This window comes from Castor canadensis, chromosome 9 (genome assembly GCF_047511655.1).
Source record: "Castor canadensis chromosome 9, mCasCan1.hap1v2, whole genome shotgun sequence".
NCBI lineage: Eukaryota > Metazoa > Chordata > Mammalia > Rodentia > Castoridae > Castor > Castor canadensis.
Window position 1 is genome coordinate 23,423,581 of NC_133394.1, and position 24,231 is coordinate 23,447,811.

Here is a 24,231-nt window from a genome sequence, read left to right on the forward strand (position 1 = left end):
TATAAATTAAAATATTTCACCTGTTCCTGAAATTTGTTATTGCTATCTTCATATGAATGATACTAAATTGCTACCTATAATCAGCTCATGCTTCTTCAAAGAAATGTGACAAGTTGCCTCTGTCCTTGTTTGGAATCAGTATTAAGCAATTGATTGGTATTACGTGATTGATCAGTATTAAGTGGCTGATCAGTATTAAGTGATTGAGCTAATGGCAGCATACATCATCTGATCAAACATTTGGTCAGAGCGTCTCTAACACTCAAGTGTTTAAAAGATAATTGGCATGAAGCTGCATATGACAATCCTGATAAGGTAAAGGAAAAAAGTAGAAGGTTATTGTACATATTATAGATCATGATGTCAAATCTGACATTTTGCTTTCTGTCTTTGTTTTCTTCATCTAGCACATATTTAATTAGCTATCCTCTTATGAATTAAGGTAGGATTATAAAGAATACATGTTTCTGTTCATTTGAAATGAAGATTTTCAAAAACTGTTTATGTGTATGGATCTAATTTTTCAAAATTATCATTATTTAGGAACTTCATTCTGATTCTGAAAAAACTAACACCATCAAACTTGGATATTTCCATTTTCTAAGGCTGTAGGTATTTCAAGTTTATTTCTTGCATAAAAACTGCTAATCAGCATGCAGATAGGTCAGCGCCTTAAATGGGGTATGATAATGAAGCTCACTGATGTACTAGATGTCAGCAGCGGCTTCACAGTTTATTCAGGACATTCACACTCTAAAATTTCAGAAGATTATAAGCATTTTGAAATGTCATGATTCAACTTTTCTAGAGCATTCTGGATATATTACACAGATGCTCATTTGTTCATCATGGGTTTATTTGAGAGGTCACATGCAAAACATTTTTAAAGGGTTGAAATAACCAAATGACTATCTCTACACCATAAACACAATGGCAATACAGAGCAACACTGATGCCAGTAACATTCTTTGTACGATATTCTTCCTGCAATCAGATTTCCTTCTCAACGAAAATGGGAAACATATTTTATCTATATATAGTATTACTGTGGGTTTGATCTTAAATTTTTTACCAATGCATTTTAACCTATTTTTGCCATGCCAACCAAATGAGTGAGCTTTGGAAATGAATTGTCTCACTGATAATGTCTGTGTACACAGGTAAAAAAAGATCTGAAGACCGATTATTCTGATGCATTAAATAGAGAAGTTAATAATGCTTGAAAAAACAAATTCTTAAAATTCAAGGCAACCTATTTGTTTGTTAATTTAATGTTTTATAATCAGAAATTATTAGGTGCTGCATTAATATGATCCAGTTTACAAAACTGGATTTTTAAAATTTCCTTTTGAACCATTGGTTGTTTCATAGTAGGTGCCTGAATTTCTAAATATTTGTAGAATTTCTAATTTACTCCTGTTATACATTTTTAGTTTCATACCATTGTTGTGAGAGAGAAATGTTTGATGTGATTTCAGTGTTCTTAAATTTGTTAAGACTTGTTTTGGGGCCTAACATATGATTTATCTTGGAGATAGCTCCAAGCACTTGAACAGAATGAATATTCTGTTACTACTGGATGAAACAGATTAGATCCACCTGGTCTACAGTGCTGTTGTCCTCTACTGTTTCCTCATCAACTTTTGGTCTAGATAATCTATGTATTATTGAAAGTGGGATATTGGAGTCCCCTACTGACATTGTATTCTCTATTTCTCCCTCCCATAGTGTTAATATTTGCTTTATAGGTTTAGGCATTCAAAATTGGCTGTACATGTACTTAAAATTGTTATATTCTCTTGTTGACTTGCCATTTTTATAATATCATGTATTATATACAGGTTGGGTGTCCCTTATCCAAAGTACTTGGAAACAGAAGTAATTTGGATTTGGGAATATTTGGATGTATAAAATGAGGTATCTTGGGGATGGTATCCAATTCTAAATGCAACTTATTAATGTTTCATTGCTTGAATGTAATTTTATACAATAATTTTTGTGCACCTGTGTATTGTCTGTGAACCATCACATAAGGTCAGGTGTAGAATTTCCATGTATCATGCCAGTGCTCAAAACATTCTGTATTTTGAAGCATTTCCAATTTTATATTTTCAGATTAGAGCTACTCAACCTGTAATATACTACAATATTTTACCTTGTTTGTCTTTTGTGACAGTTTTTGACTTAAAGTCTATTTTTATGTGATGTAAGCATAGCCTTGCTCCCTTTTGGTTACCGTTTATATAGAACATATCATTATTTTTACCATTTTTCATCCATTTTTCCTTTCAAGTGATGTATGTCCTCAAAGCTAAAGTGAGTTTCTTGTATGTAGGATACAGTTGGGCATTTTGAAAACTTCATTTGACCAGTTTTTCTTTCTTTCTTTTTTTCTTTGGTGGTACTCAGAGCTTTGTGGTTGCTAGGCAGGAGTTTGAGATATGCCTCTAGCCCTTTTCCTCTGGTTATTTTTGAGACAGAGTCTCACTTTTTGGCCAGGCCAACCTAGACCATGATCCTCCTGTTTTAACCTTCACACTGTAGCTGAGATGACAGGTGAGTGCCACCATGCCCAGCTTTTTACCATTCAGAGGGGATCCTGTAAACTATTTTTGCCTGGATTGGCTTGGAACCTCAATCCTCCTGAGCTGAGCCTCTCAAGTAGCTAAGACTATGGGCATGATTGGTGCTCTGATAACTATGTCTTTTAATTAGAGTAATTTTAATATATTCCTATTTTATTAATAAGTGAAGATTTTCTATGTATGTCAATATGATCATCTTGATAGATGCAGACAAAGCATTTTACAAAATCCAATAAACTTTCATGATAAAAACATTCAAAAAATTACATATGTAAAGAATGTACCTCAAGGTAATAAAGTCTGTATAAGATAAGCCTGCAGCAAACATCATTTTCCATCATGAAAAACTGAAAGCTTTTCCTTAAACATACAGAAGGAGATAAGGATTCACATTCCTGCCACTTCTACTCAGAATAATGGAAGACCTAGTCAGAACAATTAGGCAAGAAAAAGAAATGAGATCTAACTTTTAAAGGAAGAATTAAATAGTTCCTGTTTGCATATAATATAATCATGTATGATTGTGTATATATATATACTATATATATATTATATATACAATTTGATGCCATTTACAATGGCATCAAAATCATCAATAAAATAAAATAGTAATAAATTTAACTTAGTTTTGAAATGTTTGTATAGTGAAAACTATAAAACATTAATGAAAGAAGACACACATAAATGAAGAGTAACATACATTCATGGATCAGAAGAAGCAAGACTGTCAAGAGTCCACACTGCCCAAAACAATCTAGAGATTAAATGCACTCCTATAAAAAAAAAAAACCAATGACATTTTTCACAGAAATAGAATAAAGAAATTCTCAATTCAGAAAAGCCAAATCAAGAGACTTCAAATAGCCAAGCAATCTTGAACAAAGTAGTAGCAAAGCCATTATTTTATAGCTGGAGACATTACACTACCTGATTTCAAGAAACAATACAAATCTTATTAAACAAAATAGCATAGTGCCAGCATACAAACTGACATGGAGAGCAGTAAACTCAAATAGAGAACCTAGAAATAAATCTACATATTTACAACCAACAGATCTTTGACAAACATTCCAAGAAACACATAATGGAGAAAGGATAAATTGTACTGAGAAAACCAGATATCATATGTGGAAGAGAAAAAAATGATCTCTTCTCACACCACATACAAAAATCAACTCAAATGGATTTAAGATTCAAGCATAATACCTGAAACATTAAAATTACTAGAAGAAAACTTAAAGGAAGAGATTAGTCTAGGCAATGATTTCTTTTATTTTTTTGGCTATAATCCCCCAAACACAGGTAACTAAGCAAAATAGACAAATGGGATTTTATTAAACTAAAAAGTTTCTGCATAGCAAAAGAAGCCATCAGCAGAATAATGATACAATCCATGAAACAAACAAATTATTTGGAGTCCAGACATCTGATGGGGGTAATATCTAAAATATAAATAACTCTAACAACTAAATAGAAAGAAAACCAATAACCTGATTTAAAAATGGGTGAAAGGACTGGAGGTGTAGCTCGGTGGCAAAGTATGGTAAAGTGGTTGCCTACCACGGACAGGGCTCTGGATTTGATCCTTAGCACTGCCGGGAGAAAAAAAAAAAGTGGGAGGACAAAATATCTAAATAAACATTTCTCAAAAAAAGACATCTAAATGTCCAGCAGGTTTATGTAAAAATACTCAACAGTGAGCTATCACCTTATACCTGATAGAATGGTTGTTATCAAAAGGGCAAAAGACAGCAAGAATGTAGAGAAAAAGAAACCTTTTATACTGGTTAATGAGAACAGAAATTGGTACAGTCATCATTCTTGAAAATATTAAAAATAGAATTACCATCTCTAACAATCATACTTCTAGGTATATAACTCTAGGAAATAATATCACCATCTTGAAGAAATATTTGCACTCCCATATTCATTATAGCATCATTCACAATAGCCACGATACACAACAAACCAAAATGTCAATCAACGGATGACTGGATAAAGTAAGTGAATAAAGGAAAGAAGGAAAGTATAATGGGGAGTGAACTTGTTCAAAGTACACCGTATGAATCTATGAAATTCTTACAACATGTCTCCTATGTACTATTAATGATTCTAAAAGATGTATAGAGAAAATATTTACATAAATGTTTATATAGATGTACAATATGCAAATAGTTTGACCTATTTCATAAATTGTACCTTTATTCTTTTGATAACAAAGAAAATTATATACATATATTTTATATTATTTATACATATATGTACATATATATACAAATGGATGTATATAATGTAATACAATTCAGCCTTAAACTAGAAGGAAATCCTTGCATTTGCCAGAGCATGTATGAACCTTGAGGAGTTTACAAAGAGTAAAATAAGCCAGGCACAGAAAGACAAATACTGCATGATCTCTACTCTATGTGAAATGTAATCTAAAGCAGTCAAACCCACAGAAGCAGAAAGTAGAATGGTGGTTATCAGAGGCTATGGGATGGGAGGGAATGGTAAGATGTTGGGCATAGTGTATAAAATTTCACTTAGGTGAGAGGTACATGTTGTAGAAATCTAGCATGGTGGCTGTAGTTAGTGATAGTGCATTACATCTTGAAATTTGCTAAGAAAGTAGCTTTTCAATGTCACCACACAAAAGAAAAAGAGATATGTGAGGCAGTCGATTGGTTAATTATGTTGATGGGCATAGTAAATTCAGATTACATATGCATATTAAAACATCATGTATGCGCAATTTTAATTTATCAGTTATACCTTCATAAAGCTGGAAAACAAAACCATTTTCAGTATCCAAGGTTATGTTTCTATATTATCATTAAAAGTAGGTTGAGTTCACTTAAGCAGGCATGTGCCAAAGACATAAATTTAGTAAACACAGAAGCAAAAATAAAAATGAGCTGCTAGAGCTCTTCATTTCTAACAAAAACCAAATTAAAAAACAACAGGGAAGGAAGAGAGAGAAAGAACTGGGGAAGGGGGGAAAAAAGAAGAGAGGGGAAAGGGAGGGAGAGAGCTTGCTTTCCCTCTTACTGATGAGGCAGTGATGAATCAAATGCCCGTAAAGGGCATAAAGGGTGAAAACCAACACCATCTCTCCTTTCCCAACCACAAAAAGAATGCACAGTCTTTTTTTTTTTTTTCCTTTTTCTTTTATTATTCATATGTGCATACAAGGCTTGGTTCATTTCTCCCTTAATCCACTTCTACAAGCCAGATTTCCTTCCAGTAGCCCTACTTGTGACATTCCTCTTCCTCCAAGTTTTTGTCACACTGTGAGCAATCATTATTTCTTGAATGACAAATGAGTGTCCCAATGGGGTCATTAATCAGCAATTAAAGAAAAAGAAAGGAAATACTTATTTCTATTCACCAGGATCATTTTGGTCAGAGTCTGAATGATGAAATTGACCTATTTTAATAAGTGATGAGTAAATTCAATGATTTTACTTAAACTCTCTAAGTTTTTAGCACCCCAAAAATGTGGCTGCACTTTCAGTCATTTATTAGAGTATTCCTAGAATTACTATACTTTATTACCAATTAAACTTTAAAAATTTTGTAGTAGAGTCCCTTTATTATGTAAGAAAGAATCTTAGGATATCTGCAAAGTTCACATCACCAGTTAGTGACCAACCAGGACACGAAGACAAACCATTTTAACTCCCAGTGGAATGATTTCTTCCACAGTTGTGTTGTGATTGCTAGATTTTATGGCTTCATTTTTATATTAGGAATTTGTAAGAACCTTTACTATCCATAGGAGAAATGTCTCTAAATGGTTGCTTTTGTCACATCATTAGACTTCTGCTTTAAAATATTAAAATAAGTAGAAGTATTTTAAGAGGCTGAAAAAACAACTCTGCAAAAGATGACACACTTTCATGCATCATTTACAATTTACATTGCATATTTTAAATGGAGGCAAAAGGGGGAATAGTACACATTTCTCTGGTTTCTTGTGAGGCAGTGGAATATTCCAGTTAAATCTTTTGACCATAACTCCATTTATAAACATCGAAAGGAAGGTTATTACTGAGAGCATAGTTGGGGAAATGATAAGGAAATGGACAGGCACTAAAGGTCATCAGTTACCTCCAACTGGCTGTTGACCTTGCATATTTCCTACCCTTCTGTGTATTCACTTTCCTCATCTGTACAATCAGGAGATTGCTCTAAATCTTGGAGGAAGGGTTTATTGATTGACTTCTGATTGGCCCTTTTGTGTGTGTGTGAGCACAGATTTTTCTGGAGAGAGGTTCCATTGTTTCTATTCGATTGTCAAAGCAACCTGAGATACAGAGCATTTTAGTTGTTTCTATGGTTCCTCATAACTTTTTATATGTAATAATGCTACAGATATTATTTCCATTCCAATCAAATTAGTATAATTATCAGCACAAATAAGATTATTTGAAAATTATATTCTGATCAGCTATATATTCAAATATGTTCAAGTGTTAGCTGAAGAACCTCTCTAGAGAGAAGACAACAGAAGTCCTGGAAGATCCCAGCTTTTCTGAACAACTCTCCAGGAAGCAATAGATCGTCTATTGGTATCATCCACTTTCTATACCTACAGAGGCTGGAGGTCTTGGAACTACATTTGTTAAAAGTGCTGGCCAGTAGTATTCCAGAAATTTCTTGAAGCTGGTGACTAGGACACAGAAGCAGACAGCATGAGCTCCGAGACTCCAAAACCTTGCTGAGATGCTGGAGCCACACTTGGCAGAAATAAAGCAGCAAGGAGAATCAAAATTTTGACACCCTGAACCCCTAGCCTGTGGAAAGCTTCTCCACACCACATTACACTGAGAAAACAGGAGGGCTGCTATACCGCCAGACACTGGTTCCAAACCTGCTTGGGAGACATTCAGCAGACCAACAGGTGAACACCAAGCATCATGCGATATTCCCCTAGCCACCCCTAGGATAAACCAGCATAGCCCCCTGGGCAGACTGACCCCCCACACACAAAAAACCAAACTGAACAATAAGCAAGGAACTGAAAACTAACACACAGCAGAGGGACAGAGTTGCTGGAAGTGCACCAGAGAAGGGGAGAGGGGCAAGGAGCTGATCTCCACTTGAACTTTCAGTAAACAAAGGCTGCAAAGGCAGGGACAGTGGGCCAGTAATAAGCTGCTGCCTGAAATAGGGCAGGTAGCAGTCCACAAAGATCATCTCCTGGGCCAATGAGCAGCATCCAAAGTCAAATGACACTGCAAAAATGAAAAATAATCAGCAAACCATCACAACATGCTGACAGCAGGGGGTCAGCAGACAGATCACTGACCTTGCCCCAGAGAAAGGTGGCAAGGCAAAGAAAAAAATCTCCAGTAATCAAAGACAGTGAAAACCCAACTCCAAAACAGGACAGCTGGTGGGCTTCAGAGCTGACTCTGGAACCTGAGGAAAACATACAAACTTAAACTGCCACACCCCACTGAGGGAGGAGCTGACCAAGCAACTGCCTCTGAAAGATAGAAGGAAAAAACAAAACAAAACACTACCAACCATCTGGCAAGACTATGACAGAGCTTCTGCTTAAATACCAACACCAGGACTGGATGCTGGAGGAGTAACACCAGAACTTAAACTAAGACTGAAATTCTATTGTTCCTGAAATTGGAATTTTTGTTTATTTGTTTGTTTGTTTGCTCTGTTTCTGGTTTGTTTGTTCATCTCTCCATGTTGATTTCTTTGGGTGTTTTTTTTTTTTTGTGCTAGTTTTACTATTGTGAATTAGCAAATACTAAATTATACCCAGACTAGGGACAGAAATAACAGATTCATAGAGGGTACAAACTAAATACAGCCACAAAACAAAATTAAACCAAGGGAAAGAATACAGGTGACTGAAACCACCAACTAGTCTATGAAGAACATAGTTGCACAGTACCAAGTGGAGCAATGGGAAGACAAAAAAAGGGATGGAAACCACTCTCTGGCAAAACATAATTTAATACAGGATTCAGAGGGAAATGAAGAAAATGGACACCCAGTTCCGGACTCCAACAAAACAAAGAAAAATGATGCCAAGGAACCTAACGATGCTCACAAGAACAGCCTCAAAGAAGAAATCCTGCAAGTCATCACTGAGAATTTAATGGAGCTGTTGCTAGACATGGTCAAACAAAATGTACAAGAGGTACTCAAGAAATTCCAAGAAACCAAAAATAAAGAACATGAGAAGACACAGAAACAAATAAATGAACTCACAGGAGCCCTAAATGAATGCCAAAGTGAAACAGAGAACACTGTAAATAGAAAAGTTAATGAATTAAAGATGAGAATAGACAATATTAAAGAGGATGTAACCCATGATATGGAAAACTTCAGAAAAAAGAATGAAACGGAAATACAAAACACAATGGAAAGCCACTCCAGCAGACTAGAACAATCAGAAGACAGAATTTCAGAACTTGAAGATAAAATGGAAATTAAAGGAAAAACTGAAGAGCTATTAGTCAAACAACTCAAGACCTGTGAAAGGTGTATGCAGGAACTCACCAACTCAATCAAAAAACCAAACCTGAGAATCATGGGCATTGAAGAAGGAGAAGTGGTCCAAGCAAGAGGGATTTGTAATATATTCAACAAAATAATAACAGAAAATTTCCCAAACCTAGAGAAAGCTATGCCATTCAGATACAGGAAGCCTCCAGGACACCAAACAGACCAGATCAAAATAGAACTACCCCATGACATATTATCATTAAAACAATAAGCACAGAGAATAGAGAAAGAATATTGAAGACTGTAAAAGGTAAACCCATCAAAATCACAGCAGATTTCTCAATGGAAACATTAAAAGCAAGAAAGGCATGGAGTGAGGTATTCCAGGCACTGAATGAAAATAACTTCAACCCTAGGATACTCTACCCAGCAAAACTATCATTCAAAATAGATGGAGCAATAAAAGTCTTCTATGATAAGCAGAAACTAAAACATATATGACCACCAAGCCACTACTATAAAAGATTTTTCAAGTAATTCTAGACACAGACAATGAAAGCAAACAAAACCATGAGAGGACAGGCAGTACCAAACCACAGGAGAAGAAAAGACAAGGAATAAGAGGGTAACATTGATTCAGCTGCACACAATCAAATCCTTAAACAACAAAAATAACTAAATGACAGGAATCACCACATACCTACCAATATTAACACTGAATGTTAATGGACTTAACTCCCCCATCAAAAGACACCGTCTGGCAAACTGGATTAAAAAGGAAGATACAACAATCTGTTGTTTACAGGAGACCCAGCTCATTGACAGAAACAAACACTGGCTTAGGATGAAAGGCTGGAAGAAGATTTACCAAGCCAATGGTCCCTGAAAACAGGCAGAAGTAGCAATACTTATCTTGGATAAAGTAGACTTCAAACCTACATTAATCAAATGAGATAAAGAAGGACATTCATTCCATATTAATAAAAGGGGAAATACACCAAAAGGAAATAAAATTATTAACCTATGTGCATCCAATTTCATCAAACATACTCTGAAGGACCTAAAGCATATATAAACTCCAACACAGTGATAGTGGGAGACTTTAATACCCCCTTTCACCAATACATAGGTCATCCAAACAAAAAATCAATAAAGAAATCCTAGAACTAAATCAAATGGACCTAACTGATGTCTACAGAATATTTCATACAAATTCTGCACAATACACATTCTTCTCAGTAGCACATGGACCTTCTCCAAAATTGATCATACCTTAGCACACAAAGCAAGCTTCAGCAAATATAAGAAAATAGAAATAATACCATGCATTCTATCTGACCACAATGCATTAATACTAGAAATCAACAACAAAAACAGCAGTAAAAAACAGGCAAACAATTGGAAGCTGAACAACACATTGCTCAATGATCAGTGGGTCATTGATGAAATAAAAGAGGAAATTAAAAGTTTCCTGGAAGTCAATGAAAATGTAAAAGACAACTTGCCAGAACCTATGGGACACAGCAAAGGCAGTTCTAAGAGGAAAGTTTATAGCCATGAGTACATATATTAAAAGGACAGAAAGATCTCAAATGAATAACTTAATGCTACATTGCAAACTTCTAGAAAAACAAGAACAAGCAAAACCCAAAACAAGCAGAAGGAGAAAAATAATAAAAATAAGGGCTGAAATTAATGAAATAGAAGCAATAAAATAACAAAGAATAAACAAAACTAAAAGCTAGTTCTTTGAAAAAATAAACAAAGTTGATAGACCCCTGGCAAACCTGACTAAAATGAGGAGAGAAAAAACCCAAATCAGTAAAATTAGAAATGCAAAAGAGGACATAATAACAAACACCACAGAATCCAGGGAATCATCAGAGACTACTTTAAGAACCTATATTACAGTAAATTTGAAAATCTTGACAAAATGGACAAATTTCTAGATACTTATGACCATCAAAATTGAACCAAGAGGATATTAATCACCTGAATAGATCTGTAACACAAAATGAAGTTGAACTAGTAATAAAGAGTCTCCCAAAAATGAAAAGTCCAGGACCTGATGGATTCTCAGCTGAATTCTATCAGACTTTTAAAGAAGAACTAATACCAACTCTCCTTAAACTTTTCCACAAAATAGAAAGGGAAGGACTGCTGCCTAACTCATTTTATGAATCCAACATTACGCTCATCCCAAAACCAAAGACACCTTGAAAAAAGAGAACTATAGGCCAATCTCCTTAATGAACATCAATGCAAAAATCCTCAACAAAATAATGGCAAACTGAGTCCAACAACATATCAGAAAGATTATTCACCACGACCAAGTTGGCTTCATCAGGAATGCAGGGGTGGCTCAACATACACAAGTCTATAAATGTAATACCGCACATTAATAGAAGCAAAGACAAAACCACTCAGTCCTCTCAATAGATTCAGAAAAAGCCTTTGATAAGATCCAACACCACTTCATGATAAAAGCTGTAAGAAAACTAGGAATAGAAGCAATGTACCTCAACATTGTAAAGGCTATACATGACAAACCTATAGCCAACATCAATTAGGCAAGAAGAAGAAATAAAAGGAATACAAATAGGTAAAGAAACTGTCAAAATATCCCTCCTTGCAGATGATATGATCCTATACCTTAAAGACCCAAAAAACTCTACCCAAAATTTGTAGACACCATAAACAGCTACAGCAAAGTGGCAGCATACAAAATCAACTTAAAAAAATCATTAGCTTTTCTATACACCAACAATGAACAAATTGAGAAAGAATATATGGAAACAATTCCATTTACAATAGCCTCAAAAAAAAATCTAGTAGTAAACATAACAAAGGATGTGAATGATCTCTAGAAGGAGAACTACAAACCCCTGCAGAAAGAGATCAAGGAAGACTACAGAAGATGGAAAGATCTCCCGTGCTCATGGATTGGTAAAATCAACATAGTAAAAATGGCTATACTACCAAAAGCAATCTACATGTTTAATGCGATTCCCATCAAAATCCCAAAGACATTCATCACAGACATTGAAAAAATCTACCTTAAAGTTCATTTGGAAACACAAGAGACCGCGAATAGCCAAGGCAATACTCAGCAAAAAGAACAATGCTGGAGGTATCACAATAACCAACTTCAAACTATATTACAAAGCAATAGCAATAACAACAGCATGGTACTGGCACAAAAACAGATATGAAGACCAGTGGAACAGAATAGAGGACCCAGATATGAATCTGCACAGCTATGTCACCTTATTTTTGACAGAGGCACCAAAGACCTACAATGGAGAAAAGACAGCCTCTTCAACAAATGTTTCTGGAAAAAGTGGTTATCTGCCTGCAAAAAACTGAAAGTAGATCCATGTTTATCACCCTGTACTAGTATCAACTCAAAATGGATCAAGGGCCTTAATATCAGACCTGAAAGTCTGAAGTTAGTACAGGAAAGAGCCAGGAATACTCTGGAAGCAATCGGTATAGGCAAGGACTTCTTCAATAGAACCCCAGCAGCCCAGCAACTAAGAGAAAGGATGGACGAATGGGACTACATAAAATTAAAAAGCTTCTGCACAAGAAAAGAAATGGTCTCTAAACTGAAGAGTGGGAGAAAACTTTTGCCATCTATACATCAGACAAAGACTGATAACCAGAATATATTGGGAGTTCAAAAAACTAAACTCTCCCAAAATTAATGAGCCAATGGGAACTGAACTAAACAGAACTTTTTCAAAAGAAGAAATTCAAATGGCCAAAAAACACATGAAAAACATGTTCACCATCCATCTCTGGCCATGAAGGAAATGCAAATCAAAACCACACTAAAATTCCACCTCACCCCTGTTAAAATAGCTATCATCAAAAACACCACCAACAACAGGTGTTGGTGAGGATGTGGGGAAAAAGGAACACTTGTACACTGCTGTTAGGAATGCAAGCTAGTGCAACTACTCTGGAAAACAATATGGAGGCTTCTTAATAAAACTAAACATAGATCTGCCATTTGAGCCAACAATCCCGTTCCTAGGGATATACCCAAAGGGATACAGCTCAGGTTACTCCCGAGGCACCTGAACATGTTTATTGCGGCACTATTCACAATAGCCAAGTTATGGATACAGCCAAGATGCCCCACTACTGACGAATGGATTAAGAAAATGTGGTATTTATACACAATGGAATTTTACTCAGACATGGAGAAGAATGAAATCTTATCATTCGCAAGTAAATGGGTGAACTGGAGAACATCATTCTGAGCAAGGTTAGCCAGGCTCAGAAGACCAAATATCTTATGTTCTTCCTCATATATGGTCTTTAGATCTAGGGCAAATGCAGCAATGTTGTTGGACTTGGGTCACATGCAAAGGGGAGAGCACATATGGAAAGAATGGGTATATATAGAAACCCAAAACTTGAAAGTGCCTGATGTCCCCACTGCAGAGGAGAAAATACAGTAACCTTAAAGTGACAGAGGTCAATATGGGAAGGTGACCGGGATGTAGTGAAGAGGTCAGGTAGAGATGAAGCAATTCAGGTTGTAACACACTTGTGCGTGGAAGCAATGCTAGGAATCTCTCTGTAAGCTATCCTTATCTCACCTAGTAAAATGTTTTGTCTTTCTTATTATTACTTATGTCTTCTCTTCAACAAAACTGGAGAAAAGGGCAGAGCAAGGGGGGACAGGGAGGGAGCAGGGGGGCAGGGGGGGGGAATGACCTAAAAAAATGTATGCACATATGAATATACGAATAAAGAGGAAAAAAAAAGAATAAAAAAACCTCTCTAGAAACCAGTCCAAATTTTCCATAATTACCAAGAAATATTCATTTATTGTCTAGTATGTGCTGGGAATTCTTGTAGATACTTGCAAATATTTGACTACAAAATAAATACATTCCATTCTCATGCTTACATTCTAGAAGGGGAGAAATAAAAATACATAGCATACATAAAAGTCAGCAAACTATTTATTGCTTTTAAAGGTGAAAAATACTTCGGTAAAAAATGGAGAAAAAACAGAGTATAGAAATTGAGAATACCATAAGTGAGGAGAATGGTTTCAGTTTTAAATCAGTTAGGGCAAACCTCATCAAGGTGTCATTTATCAAACACCAGAGGATATGAGAGGTTGAGTCAAGTAAGTTCTTGGGGAAGAAAGAGTCTTGCAGGCAGACGGAGGGGATAGAGGAAGCAAGCGTATGTTTGATTTGTTGGAGGAATACAAGGAGAGCATTGTAGTATGGAAAAAGCAAAAATTATCCTGCTGTTGTGACCAACTAGCATCTCATAGTCTGTTACTTCTATGTTTAATATGAAAGTTATAACACCTTTTGCATAATGTCACTAGAGTCCCATACTTACCAAGAAATGCAATGTTAAAGTTCTGAAAATTTAAGAATCACTTCTAAATCATGATCTCTGACTGGTATTCGTTTTAATTCTCTCAGTTCCCACAAACGTATTTGGTAATGAGCTGTTGTTTTGTGATATGCAAATATGCCATTTAATAGGAGATGATGTCATTATATAAAAATCAAGTTAAAGATCTTCATTTGGGAAATTTAGAGATTAGGCACAAAGACATCTGTTATTCCAACGAAGAGAAATTCCAGGATTCATAATTAACATAAAAGCACCCATTCTTCATGAAATGTCACTGTTCCCTTTGGTATTTACTACATTGTTCATTTTATTCAATTTCGTCCAGAAATTGAAACAATCATGATTATTGTATGATGTTATGTGGCATTTCTCTGGGTTAATACTGCATAAAAACAAGACCCATAGAAAGGTAGTACTTTTTTTGAGGGAAGGATCGGGTGACCCAATCCCACAGTAAACATCTTATTCCTACCTCTTTACTTACATGAAAATAAACCATGACCTCAAGAGCTTATAAATATCACATAAAATTTGGGCAACCATACCTTGCCCAGCTGGTCCTTTTTGACAAAGCCTGTGGCAGCTGCAATGCTCCCAGCTCCCTCCACTGTCTTGTGGGCTACTGCTGTCACACCTGTCACCACTGCACCTCCAACATTTGTCACTTGCTCTTTGGTCTTCTCAGCCACTGGATAGATTAAAGGATGGTAGAATGACAATAGCTTTAAATAATTCCATTTCCACTACCTGTTAATTTCTACACATCTATATTTACATAAACCACAGACAACAGAGGAGGCAGAAGAAACAAAAGCTACCAAGATTTCTAAGTGAGCATGGCACAGACAAACATGGACTCGTTGCTAAGATATCTTGATGCAATTATGCTGAAGGTGTTTCAAATTTAATTAGCATACAGATATAGTCATGAGCAATTCTGCTTATGTTTGTATTAAGGAAAGTGTACAGAAGCAATACAATGATAGGTGAATCAATATCATTATGAAATCTATTTCATTATTTCAGTTTCAACACTAACTCTTTGATCTCACTCAGCAAGTTCATTTCCACCATGTCTTCTAAGTAACATAACATATACTCCTTATACATTCAGCATCACTAATCAAACAAATCCAAAACTCAAATGTTCCAAAATCCATAACTTTTGAGTACCAACATGATGCCACAGGAGGAAAATTCCATATCATGAAACTTCTTTCATGCACAAAATTATAAAAATATTATATAAAACTACCTTCAGGCTATGTGCAAAGTATATGAAACACAAATGAATTTCACATTTAAGAGTGGGTCCCACCTCCAAAATATCTTACATTTGTGCAAATTTTCCAAAATCCCCCCCAAAAACTGGAATCTGAAACACTTCTGGTAAGGTAGTATCTATGCACTCATCCAGATTCTTCATAAATGTTAGAAATTCCACAATAATAGAAAGGACAATTATGAATTTTGATCCTTTTATGAAACTGGAGGTGGTGAAACAATAATTCAACAATAATATTGATTTTCAGTTATTGTAATCAGATCAAACAAGCTAGACTTTAAGTGTGAAAACAGATTTATTGAGCACACTTATAATTTCCATTAAAAATGATGTTGTGATTCAATAGGTTTTTTTTAATGAGTTAAAGATTTAGAGAAAATAATGTAAATAGTCTGGATGAAAATTTAAGCAGATTCACTTTCACATCAAAAATTATGCATGGTATCTTAGAACCATATTAATTGCTGAATCATGTTTCTATATTTTATTTCTATATCATTATTTAAAGGAAACTGCAAGTAAAAGACAAGTTTGTTGCAATAAACTGAATAGTTTTATGAAAAAGCAGCAGAATACAAGATTCTGCTCTTTTAATAATTTCAAGGTCGATTCAACCTCTCTCCATCTTAACCCTTATCTTAAAACCTGAGATCTTGCACCTTTTATCCACATTTATGTCCTATTTTTCCTCTTCATTTACTTCATAAACTCATTTTTCCCCCCAATCCAGGAATTTTTGGTTTTGAATAATATTCTTCCTTACATGCTCTCCTAAGTTAATAATGACACATTTTCTTATTATGCTTCTTACTCTCCTGGCAAGTTTCAGGATGAGAAACCCCTGTCAGTGATTAGGTGCTATTCACCTGATTATTATATCATACAGCTTTCATGTCACCATTGGGAAGACCAATATTTAAACAACAAGGGCAAAGCAATTTGTTTTGGAATGGATTTGCTGGGCCACAGGAGTCAAGGTGGTTTGTAAGGATATAAAGCTTATTCCCTACACCAGGGCAGTGTGGGGAGGCCTGAAGTGGCCACACAGCCTAAAAGCACAGAGTCCACAGCAGATATATAGTCCTGTTCAGCCTTTCTGGCTAGGCTTTTGCAGGTTTACCTAATGATCACTGCCATTCTGGATAAGGCTGATGCTTCCTTGAAGTAGAATTGCTTTGCATACTTCAAGTTCAATTTAAAGGCCAGAGAAATGTTATACTAGAATTTTTATGTTTTTTTAATATTCCTGGAATGTTTTTCAGTCCTTTAAAAATGGTGAATTATGTGTTTCAAGTTGTCATTTCTTTTCTTTTCCAAGAATATGAATAGAAAGTTTTGCTTGAGATGAACATTTTCTGGCCATAAAATTTCAAGGCAAGACAAAGGTTTTGAATTTTTACAGAATCACAGTTTTTATGCCAGTCATGAATTTTACAATATCTAGAGATATTCCTTTATATATATATGAATTTTAATATGTCACCTAAATGCACATAAAATGCATAGTAAAATGTATTTTTGCGTGATTATAATTTCACTGGGTTCTATTATTGTAACAATACAATAGTAACATTACAAAATGGCAGCATGCACAAGTAGCAATAGTATACACAGTTAAGATTTCTGTGGGACTAATTTCTTTAGTAGGTTCTCTGATAACCTTAGGAACTCCCACTTTTCCCCTTTAGAGTTTTTTTTATATCATTAACGTTCTAAAACAAGAAGAAAGAAGACAAACTCAAATTAGTACCTTTGGATTTAATAAATGATATTAATTTTTAAGTGAAAAGACCTTATAACTAGGATCAAAAAGGATATTTTCCTCCCAATCAACAGACACTATAAGATTCTGAATTCACTTATGTTTTTTCTGCTGGGTCAGTTTTGTCTATTTTGGTACATACAACTCCACCTGGCCAGAAGTCTTTATTCCACTACTGTTTTCTCAGCAAAAGGAATTCCTTTGTTAAAACCCAGATCAAATGTCACATTCCATGTTAAAAATCCTCTCCTCCCACCAGGTGCCTTTCTTCTTCCTCCTGTGATCTCATAAAGTTTTGATAAACTCTGCTACTGAACTTTTACATGGTACCATCATTGTTTATTTAGCAGGATGTCTGCCCACCTCCACCATTCCATCTGAGCTCTTCAAAGACAAGGATCTAGTTTTATTTTTCTTTCATAATTTTATAGTAGATACTCAAGAAATAATTTGGAATTCACTGAAAGAAATTTTATGTCCATAATGTGCAAATTAACTTCAGCAATTAGATTTACATTTGATTTTAGCTAAGTTAAAATGAAAATTTCTAAAAGAAATGTGGCACATTTTAGTAAATATAGTAAATTTCATCTTTGACACTGAACAAAATTACAAAGTTAATAAGATCTAGCTACGAACTAGTATACAAATAATAAATTTGAGGGAAATAAATTTTAAAATTTTTACAAAGGACATTAAATCATAACATGTGCAAAATTACTTTTGTTCATTATGATGTACTAAGTTTATGCTTATAAGAATCAAGATCTTCAGAAAGTCTCCAGCATTGGGAATTGTTTTACCACATTATTTGTATGAAAAATAAACAGGTAAGCTTATATCATAATTTATTTTTTTACAATACCTTCAATATGTCTTTCAGTAAGTTCCATGAAATACATTCTCAGGTATTCCAAGAAAGAACACATTCCGTTCAGAACTGAAATAATTTCTTGAGTTCAAAAAGCTAGAATTTAAGGTGCAGTTTTCTAGAGTTCACCCTGAGATTATCTACCTGTGCAAATTTGTTTTCCTTGGATTTTGTAAGTAGAAAACTCATATCTTAAATTTATAAAAATTTGTATCCTTAGAAAAACAACTAGTGGAATGAATCTTGTGGAAATTGTACCTTTAACATTAGTGTATAATGCAATGTACTATACAATAGTTCCTTACTTCCCTGTGTAAACACTAATAACAGTAATGGATAACATTGATTGAGCACCTGTGACACACCTTTAAAAACACTTTAGACTAAGCATAATAAGCAACCAATTTTCTCTCTTCTTAAATATTGAGTTAATTATTTTCAACTTACTTGTCCTTATACCTAGGATTTGGATTTTATATTAAATAATCCTACTCAGCAAATTAAATAATTCATTAATTTGACATGGAAGAGGAATGTTACTTATTGAAACCTATTCCTGCTAATTCTTTACTATGCTAAATCAATGATATTGTATACAAAGCTTTCCAACTAATAAAACCACAGAAATGTAAGCTTGTGAGCTATTACCCTTCAGAAAATTATTTGTAAAATATTGCTTTAAATCTCTCTCTCTCTCTCTCTCTCTCTCTCTCTCTCTCTCTCTCTCTCTCTCTCTCTCTCTCATATCTCTCTCATTTGCATTTTGGCCTTCTGGGGAAAACTAAACATTTCCAAACTTGTCAACAGTTATCCTTGTAGCACATCCCCACAGCCTCAATTCAATGACAGTGTTAGTTCGATTCTTTAATTTTTACCACATGGTATCTGACTTCTAAACTACATAGGTTCTTCCTTAACTGTCAAAATGGAACACTACTAATCTAGGTTGGCTCTCATCAGGAAGCAGACTCCACCCATCTAATATCTCGTTCTTATTAAAATCATGTCCCTAACAGACACCATCGATCTTTGTTTACTTGCTTACTTTTCTACATTATATCTTGGATTGCAACAAAGCAAATTAAAACTGAATAATTTACTTCTAAAACAATCAGTTTTCAAAGGGCTCTGTTTTATTTTTAAGTATTCATTTTTATCAAAGCTATGTGCTTTTAAAGACATATGACATTCTTTTCTTTATTAGCTGTGAAAAAAAATATTACTCAAGGTAGGTCCACTAGAAAGAAATACTAACACCTGTACAATAAACAATATTTGCTTTCAGTTTTCTACGTGTGCATTAAGTGTGTGTGTTCATTCACTTAGCCTTTTACAGATGAGGAAATTAAATCACATGGAAATTAAGAATTTTGCAGAAAATCACACAGCTAGTGAGGAGAAAGCAGAAAATTGAACAAGAGGTTTGATGCTAGGTATGGGGTCTTAACTACAGCATTTCATTACAATTCCTGATTCATCTTTCCCATCTCTATTTTATAACTGAGTGATAGGAATATGTCATTCTTTGAGGTACTATTATGGGTAATTCTTTCTGATTATATGAATTATATTCTGATTATATCTCCTGTTTCACAGCACTGGTCAGGAGACTCAATTATAGCCAGTGTGTGGGCTACTTTGTTAATTTTTATTCTCTTTTGGTTTTTCTATTTTTATTGCCATCATCCATATCTTCCTCCTCCTCATCACAACCATTGTTTTCATCATTTTTAGTCTTTCTTTATGTAAATCTTATTATAGAACTCTAAAAATTCTTGGTAAAATTAGGCCACACAGAGATAAACACAATAATTTACAATTCTTGAGGGGATTTTTTTAAAGATGCTCCCTGAATCATAAAGAAAATATTATCATTATTTAGTTTATGGTCAGAATATTTTACTATACAGAAAATTTTATTTTAGCCCTTTGGAAAATAGCAAATTTTTCATTTTATTTTTGCAGCAGTCTCCTAATTTTGTGTTAATATACTCAAATGCTCAACTGCTATTAACTACTATATTTTAACTGGTTCATATAGTATGTACTATATATTAACTACTATATTTTAGCATATTACCATATGTTAGTCAACTCATCATTCTTGACATTAAGTATATGCCTTAATTATATTGTCATCATTCTTGGCATTAAGTATATGCCTTATTTTTTGTAATAAACATTTATCTATTTAAAAATACTTCAAAAATAATAAAGTTGAAATGAGGCCAGTATTCACGCACAAGCACAGTAGTTGTTCACTGTTGCATTATGAATTTTAATTCTCTGGTATGCTCCTTCATCAATATTTTGAGCATATCTCTGAATATGAGCACCCTGGAACTTACCTGTTGTCACACCATGAACCACTCCCTCCTTAGTTTTGGAGCCTATAAAAACAAAGAAATTCAAGACATAAGTCTCAAGCTGTCCTTAGGTTTCTGTGTATCCAGTTTAAAATATAACTAATGAAAAAAGTCAATCTTTAGAAGCCCATATATAACAGTATCTTAGAGGACAAAATAAATGAATAAATAATTTTAAAAAAAGTAAAATCCACTAAGCTGAGGAAATCCAGTAACCACTACAGCGATAAGAGGATAGGAGGGAGGGAGGGACTGGAAAAGGTTGATCAACAGGCACGAAGTCAAGTCAGATAGCAGTAAGCAGTTCCTGAGTTACTATTGCATGGTAGGTGACTATGGATAGAGGTAGTGTAGTGTATACCTCAAGAAGCCAGAAGGGATTTTGAATGTTTTTGCTATAAAGAAGTGATAAATGTTTGAGGAGATAGATACAGGTTTCTGATTACACAATGATACATGCCTTGAAACATGACATGGTACTCCATTAATATGTAAAATTTTTGTGTTTTGATGTATCAGTTAAAATAATTTTAATTAATAAAAGGAAAAAAGATTTTAGCACAAAAGGATGACTTTTTAATCCTCTTATTTTCCATTTCATATATTAACTTACAAAGGGAAACAAAATGAGATAACATTGATTTTAAGTGCAGAACATAGAAGTTGTAAGTGTATACCACAATCAAGATTACTTAACTTGTGAAACCCAAGTTGAAGAGAGAAGGACAGAAGGCATTAACATTTGCCAACACCTATTATGTAAAAGGCATATGAGCTCTCACTTCATTTAATCTTTATATCATTTATTTAATAGAGATGTATTATGCCCATCTCATATAAGGAAATTAAAAATCATAGTTACATGATTTGACTAATACTACACATGTAATAATAGGCTCTGAACACATTCAATCTAGGGCTCTGTGTAAGATAAAACTTTCTTCCAACTTTGACCACTACTAAACTTGTATACAAACAATTATTTCATATGTTATTAGAAGTAAGTTTGTTAATCATTTAATCATAACCTCTGTAATGTTGAATTTTTCAATATAACTCACAACAGCTTTTTAATTAAAAGTTTTTTGGAGATAATAGCAACAAAAGATTTGAAATTCTTTTGAATTTCAAAAGAATTTGAATTCTTTTGAATTCACATTTCTAGAGTTGGAAATGTGACTCAGTGGTGGAGCATTGCCCAATATGCGTGAAGCCCTGGGTTTGATCCCCAGTACCACGAAAGAAAGAAGAAAACTATGCAATAATGCAAATAATGTAGCTCCATTGAGACAGCAGAACATAAGGAAACAAGGACACAAAAACTGAGGGTGATTTTAACCTCCCTATGAAAATGGCATTTTAGAGTTGATGTAATTTAATCTTTATTACATGCTTTAATGGAAATGCATTATACTCATCTCATATGTGAGGAAATTAAAAACTGTAGTTAAGATAGTTACCAATCTTCATTTTAAAAATACACTGTTAAAAAAAAAATCCCAACTAAGCATACAAGAAACAGGTAGAAACACTCCTTAAAACAAAGAGAAGAAATGGAAGTGAGCCTCTATTTCCTTTTCACTAAAATTAATACACAAAACTAATTAACTACTTTCAAACAGTTCTTAAAACTAATAGAGTGTAACACAATTGCCTAAATGGGCATGCTGGTGAAAAATGCTGATCAAAAATAATTAAATGCAAAGTATAGATATTGGCATTTTTAGTAACCCTCATGATATTTAGGTAACTCATGGATCAGATTTTGAGAAACTGTGTTCTAACATAGTCTCTAGCTCCAACTCTATTTAAAATTTAGAAGTAAATTTTTATAATGGAGATACTATGATCAATTTGATGATCTAAGTAAAATTCAGGATCATATCAAAAACATTTGCTGTATATTTGTGAACATATAAACATGGCATTAAGTGAACTTTGTATGTATCATATTTAAACTTATATTTTACAAAAACAGTTGAGTAAAGTGTCTATATCTAATAAAACAATTATCTTTAAGAATTTTCAATTTCAATATGAAGGTTCCAGTAAAAATTAAACATAAACTAATGCTTTGCAGTCAAGAAGAATGTGGGCTCTAGATTCGAGTCTAGCTTGATATATTCTTCACCACAAAATAACAAAATATACAACACTAGGTCAATATGATGATAAAGGAAATAATTCAGATAAAGTTCTTAGAAAAGTGTTTGGACATACTAAGTACTTAGTAAGTGATAACTATTATTATTCTCCACACACAGCTTGTAAAGGTATCTGAAGTTTAATTTACAGGAAAAAAATAATCAAATCATAAATGTTATGTAAATAAGGCAAAGGTCACATTATTATAGCATTTCGTATGTACATATGATGTGTGCGTGTATTTTACAGGTAATGCTCACTTTGCATGTTATTGTGAGATTGTGGAAGCTTCCTGAGGCAGTGTAGATTATTTAACAATAAGAAAAGTTGCTAGTAATCAGTGATGTGTATAATTGTTTCTTGATCCTTAAAAATGTTTGCCAAAATATTAAAAATCTCTTAGTCACTTTAGAAATGTATACAGAAATGAAGAATGTTTAAACTAATATTTAGTTAGCATACTGTAACTTAAAAGTGTTTTATTTCTTTATTTAAAAAAATGTATCAAGAGTAGTTTAAAAGGAGTCTGCCTTCTTCCCACTGCATAACTTCCTGTATAGATTGGGCATCATTTTATATTTCACACAATAGTCATACTTTTTTCTAAGTCCAGATCAATTTTCACAATGGTACCCATTGCACTTTTAATTAGCATGATTTATCCCTAAGAGTTCTTTTAATATGAGTTGCTTTGGCTGCACTGCTTCCCGATTCCCTTTCACCAGATCTACCAGTCACTTTCCCGGTTTCTGTTGACACATTTACCTTCAATAAGATCTTTTTTATTGTTGTTCTGGGAGTACATGTGGCATTTACAAAAGTTCTTACAATATATATCAAGTATATCATAATTGAATTCACTCCCTCCATCTCTGTCCTTTATCCCCTCCTCCCCCATTCCTGGAATAGTTTCAACAGATATAATATTTCCATTTGCATACATGTGTATGCAATAAATGCATATACAATAAATGTGTACACAGTATTTGCACCATATTCACCCTCTTACACCCTATCCCCATGGTCTAGGGTCTCTTGACCACACTAGTGATGCATCTCCATAGTCAGTTATTTCTTCTATAAATCAACGGATGTTTGATTCAAATTTTACTTCCAGCATTTTTTACTTCATTTCTTTGCTGCACTTTCACTTTTGTTGGTCACATTCCTCTTTCTAAAGTGGATTTCTGCAAAATGTCACATGGGCTTGTTGCAGATAGACAAAGAGGCAACACAACTCCAGGTGTTGCTATATGTTGCTCTGTATGAACTGAATTACAGAGGTAAAGTGACAAATCACCAAGAAACTTTGGAAGATATGACATAATTTAGTCACTGATTATAATGGGCTT

At 34.0% G+C, this 24,231-nt stretch overlaps 1 protein-coding gene across 4 annotated transcripts in view; it reads right to left on the reverse strand.

Annotated features, from left to right (window-relative positions):
* Snca (synuclein alpha) overlaps positions 1-24,231 on the reverse strand; it is a 110,307-nt gene that overhangs the window by 80,556 nt on the left and 5,520 nt on the right. For all 4 annotated transcript variants that reach the window (XM_074041361.1, XM_074041360.1, XM_020186706.2 and 1 more), the window contains exons 3-4: positions 20,717-20,758; positions 14,996-15,138 (exon numbers count right to left, since the gene is read on the reverse strand). In XM_074041361.1, coding sequence (XP_073897462.1) covers positions 14,996-15,138; positions 20,717-20,758 — 185 coding nt within the window. The remainder of the gene's footprint in view (positions 1-14,995; positions 15,139-20,716; positions 20,759-24,231) is intronic.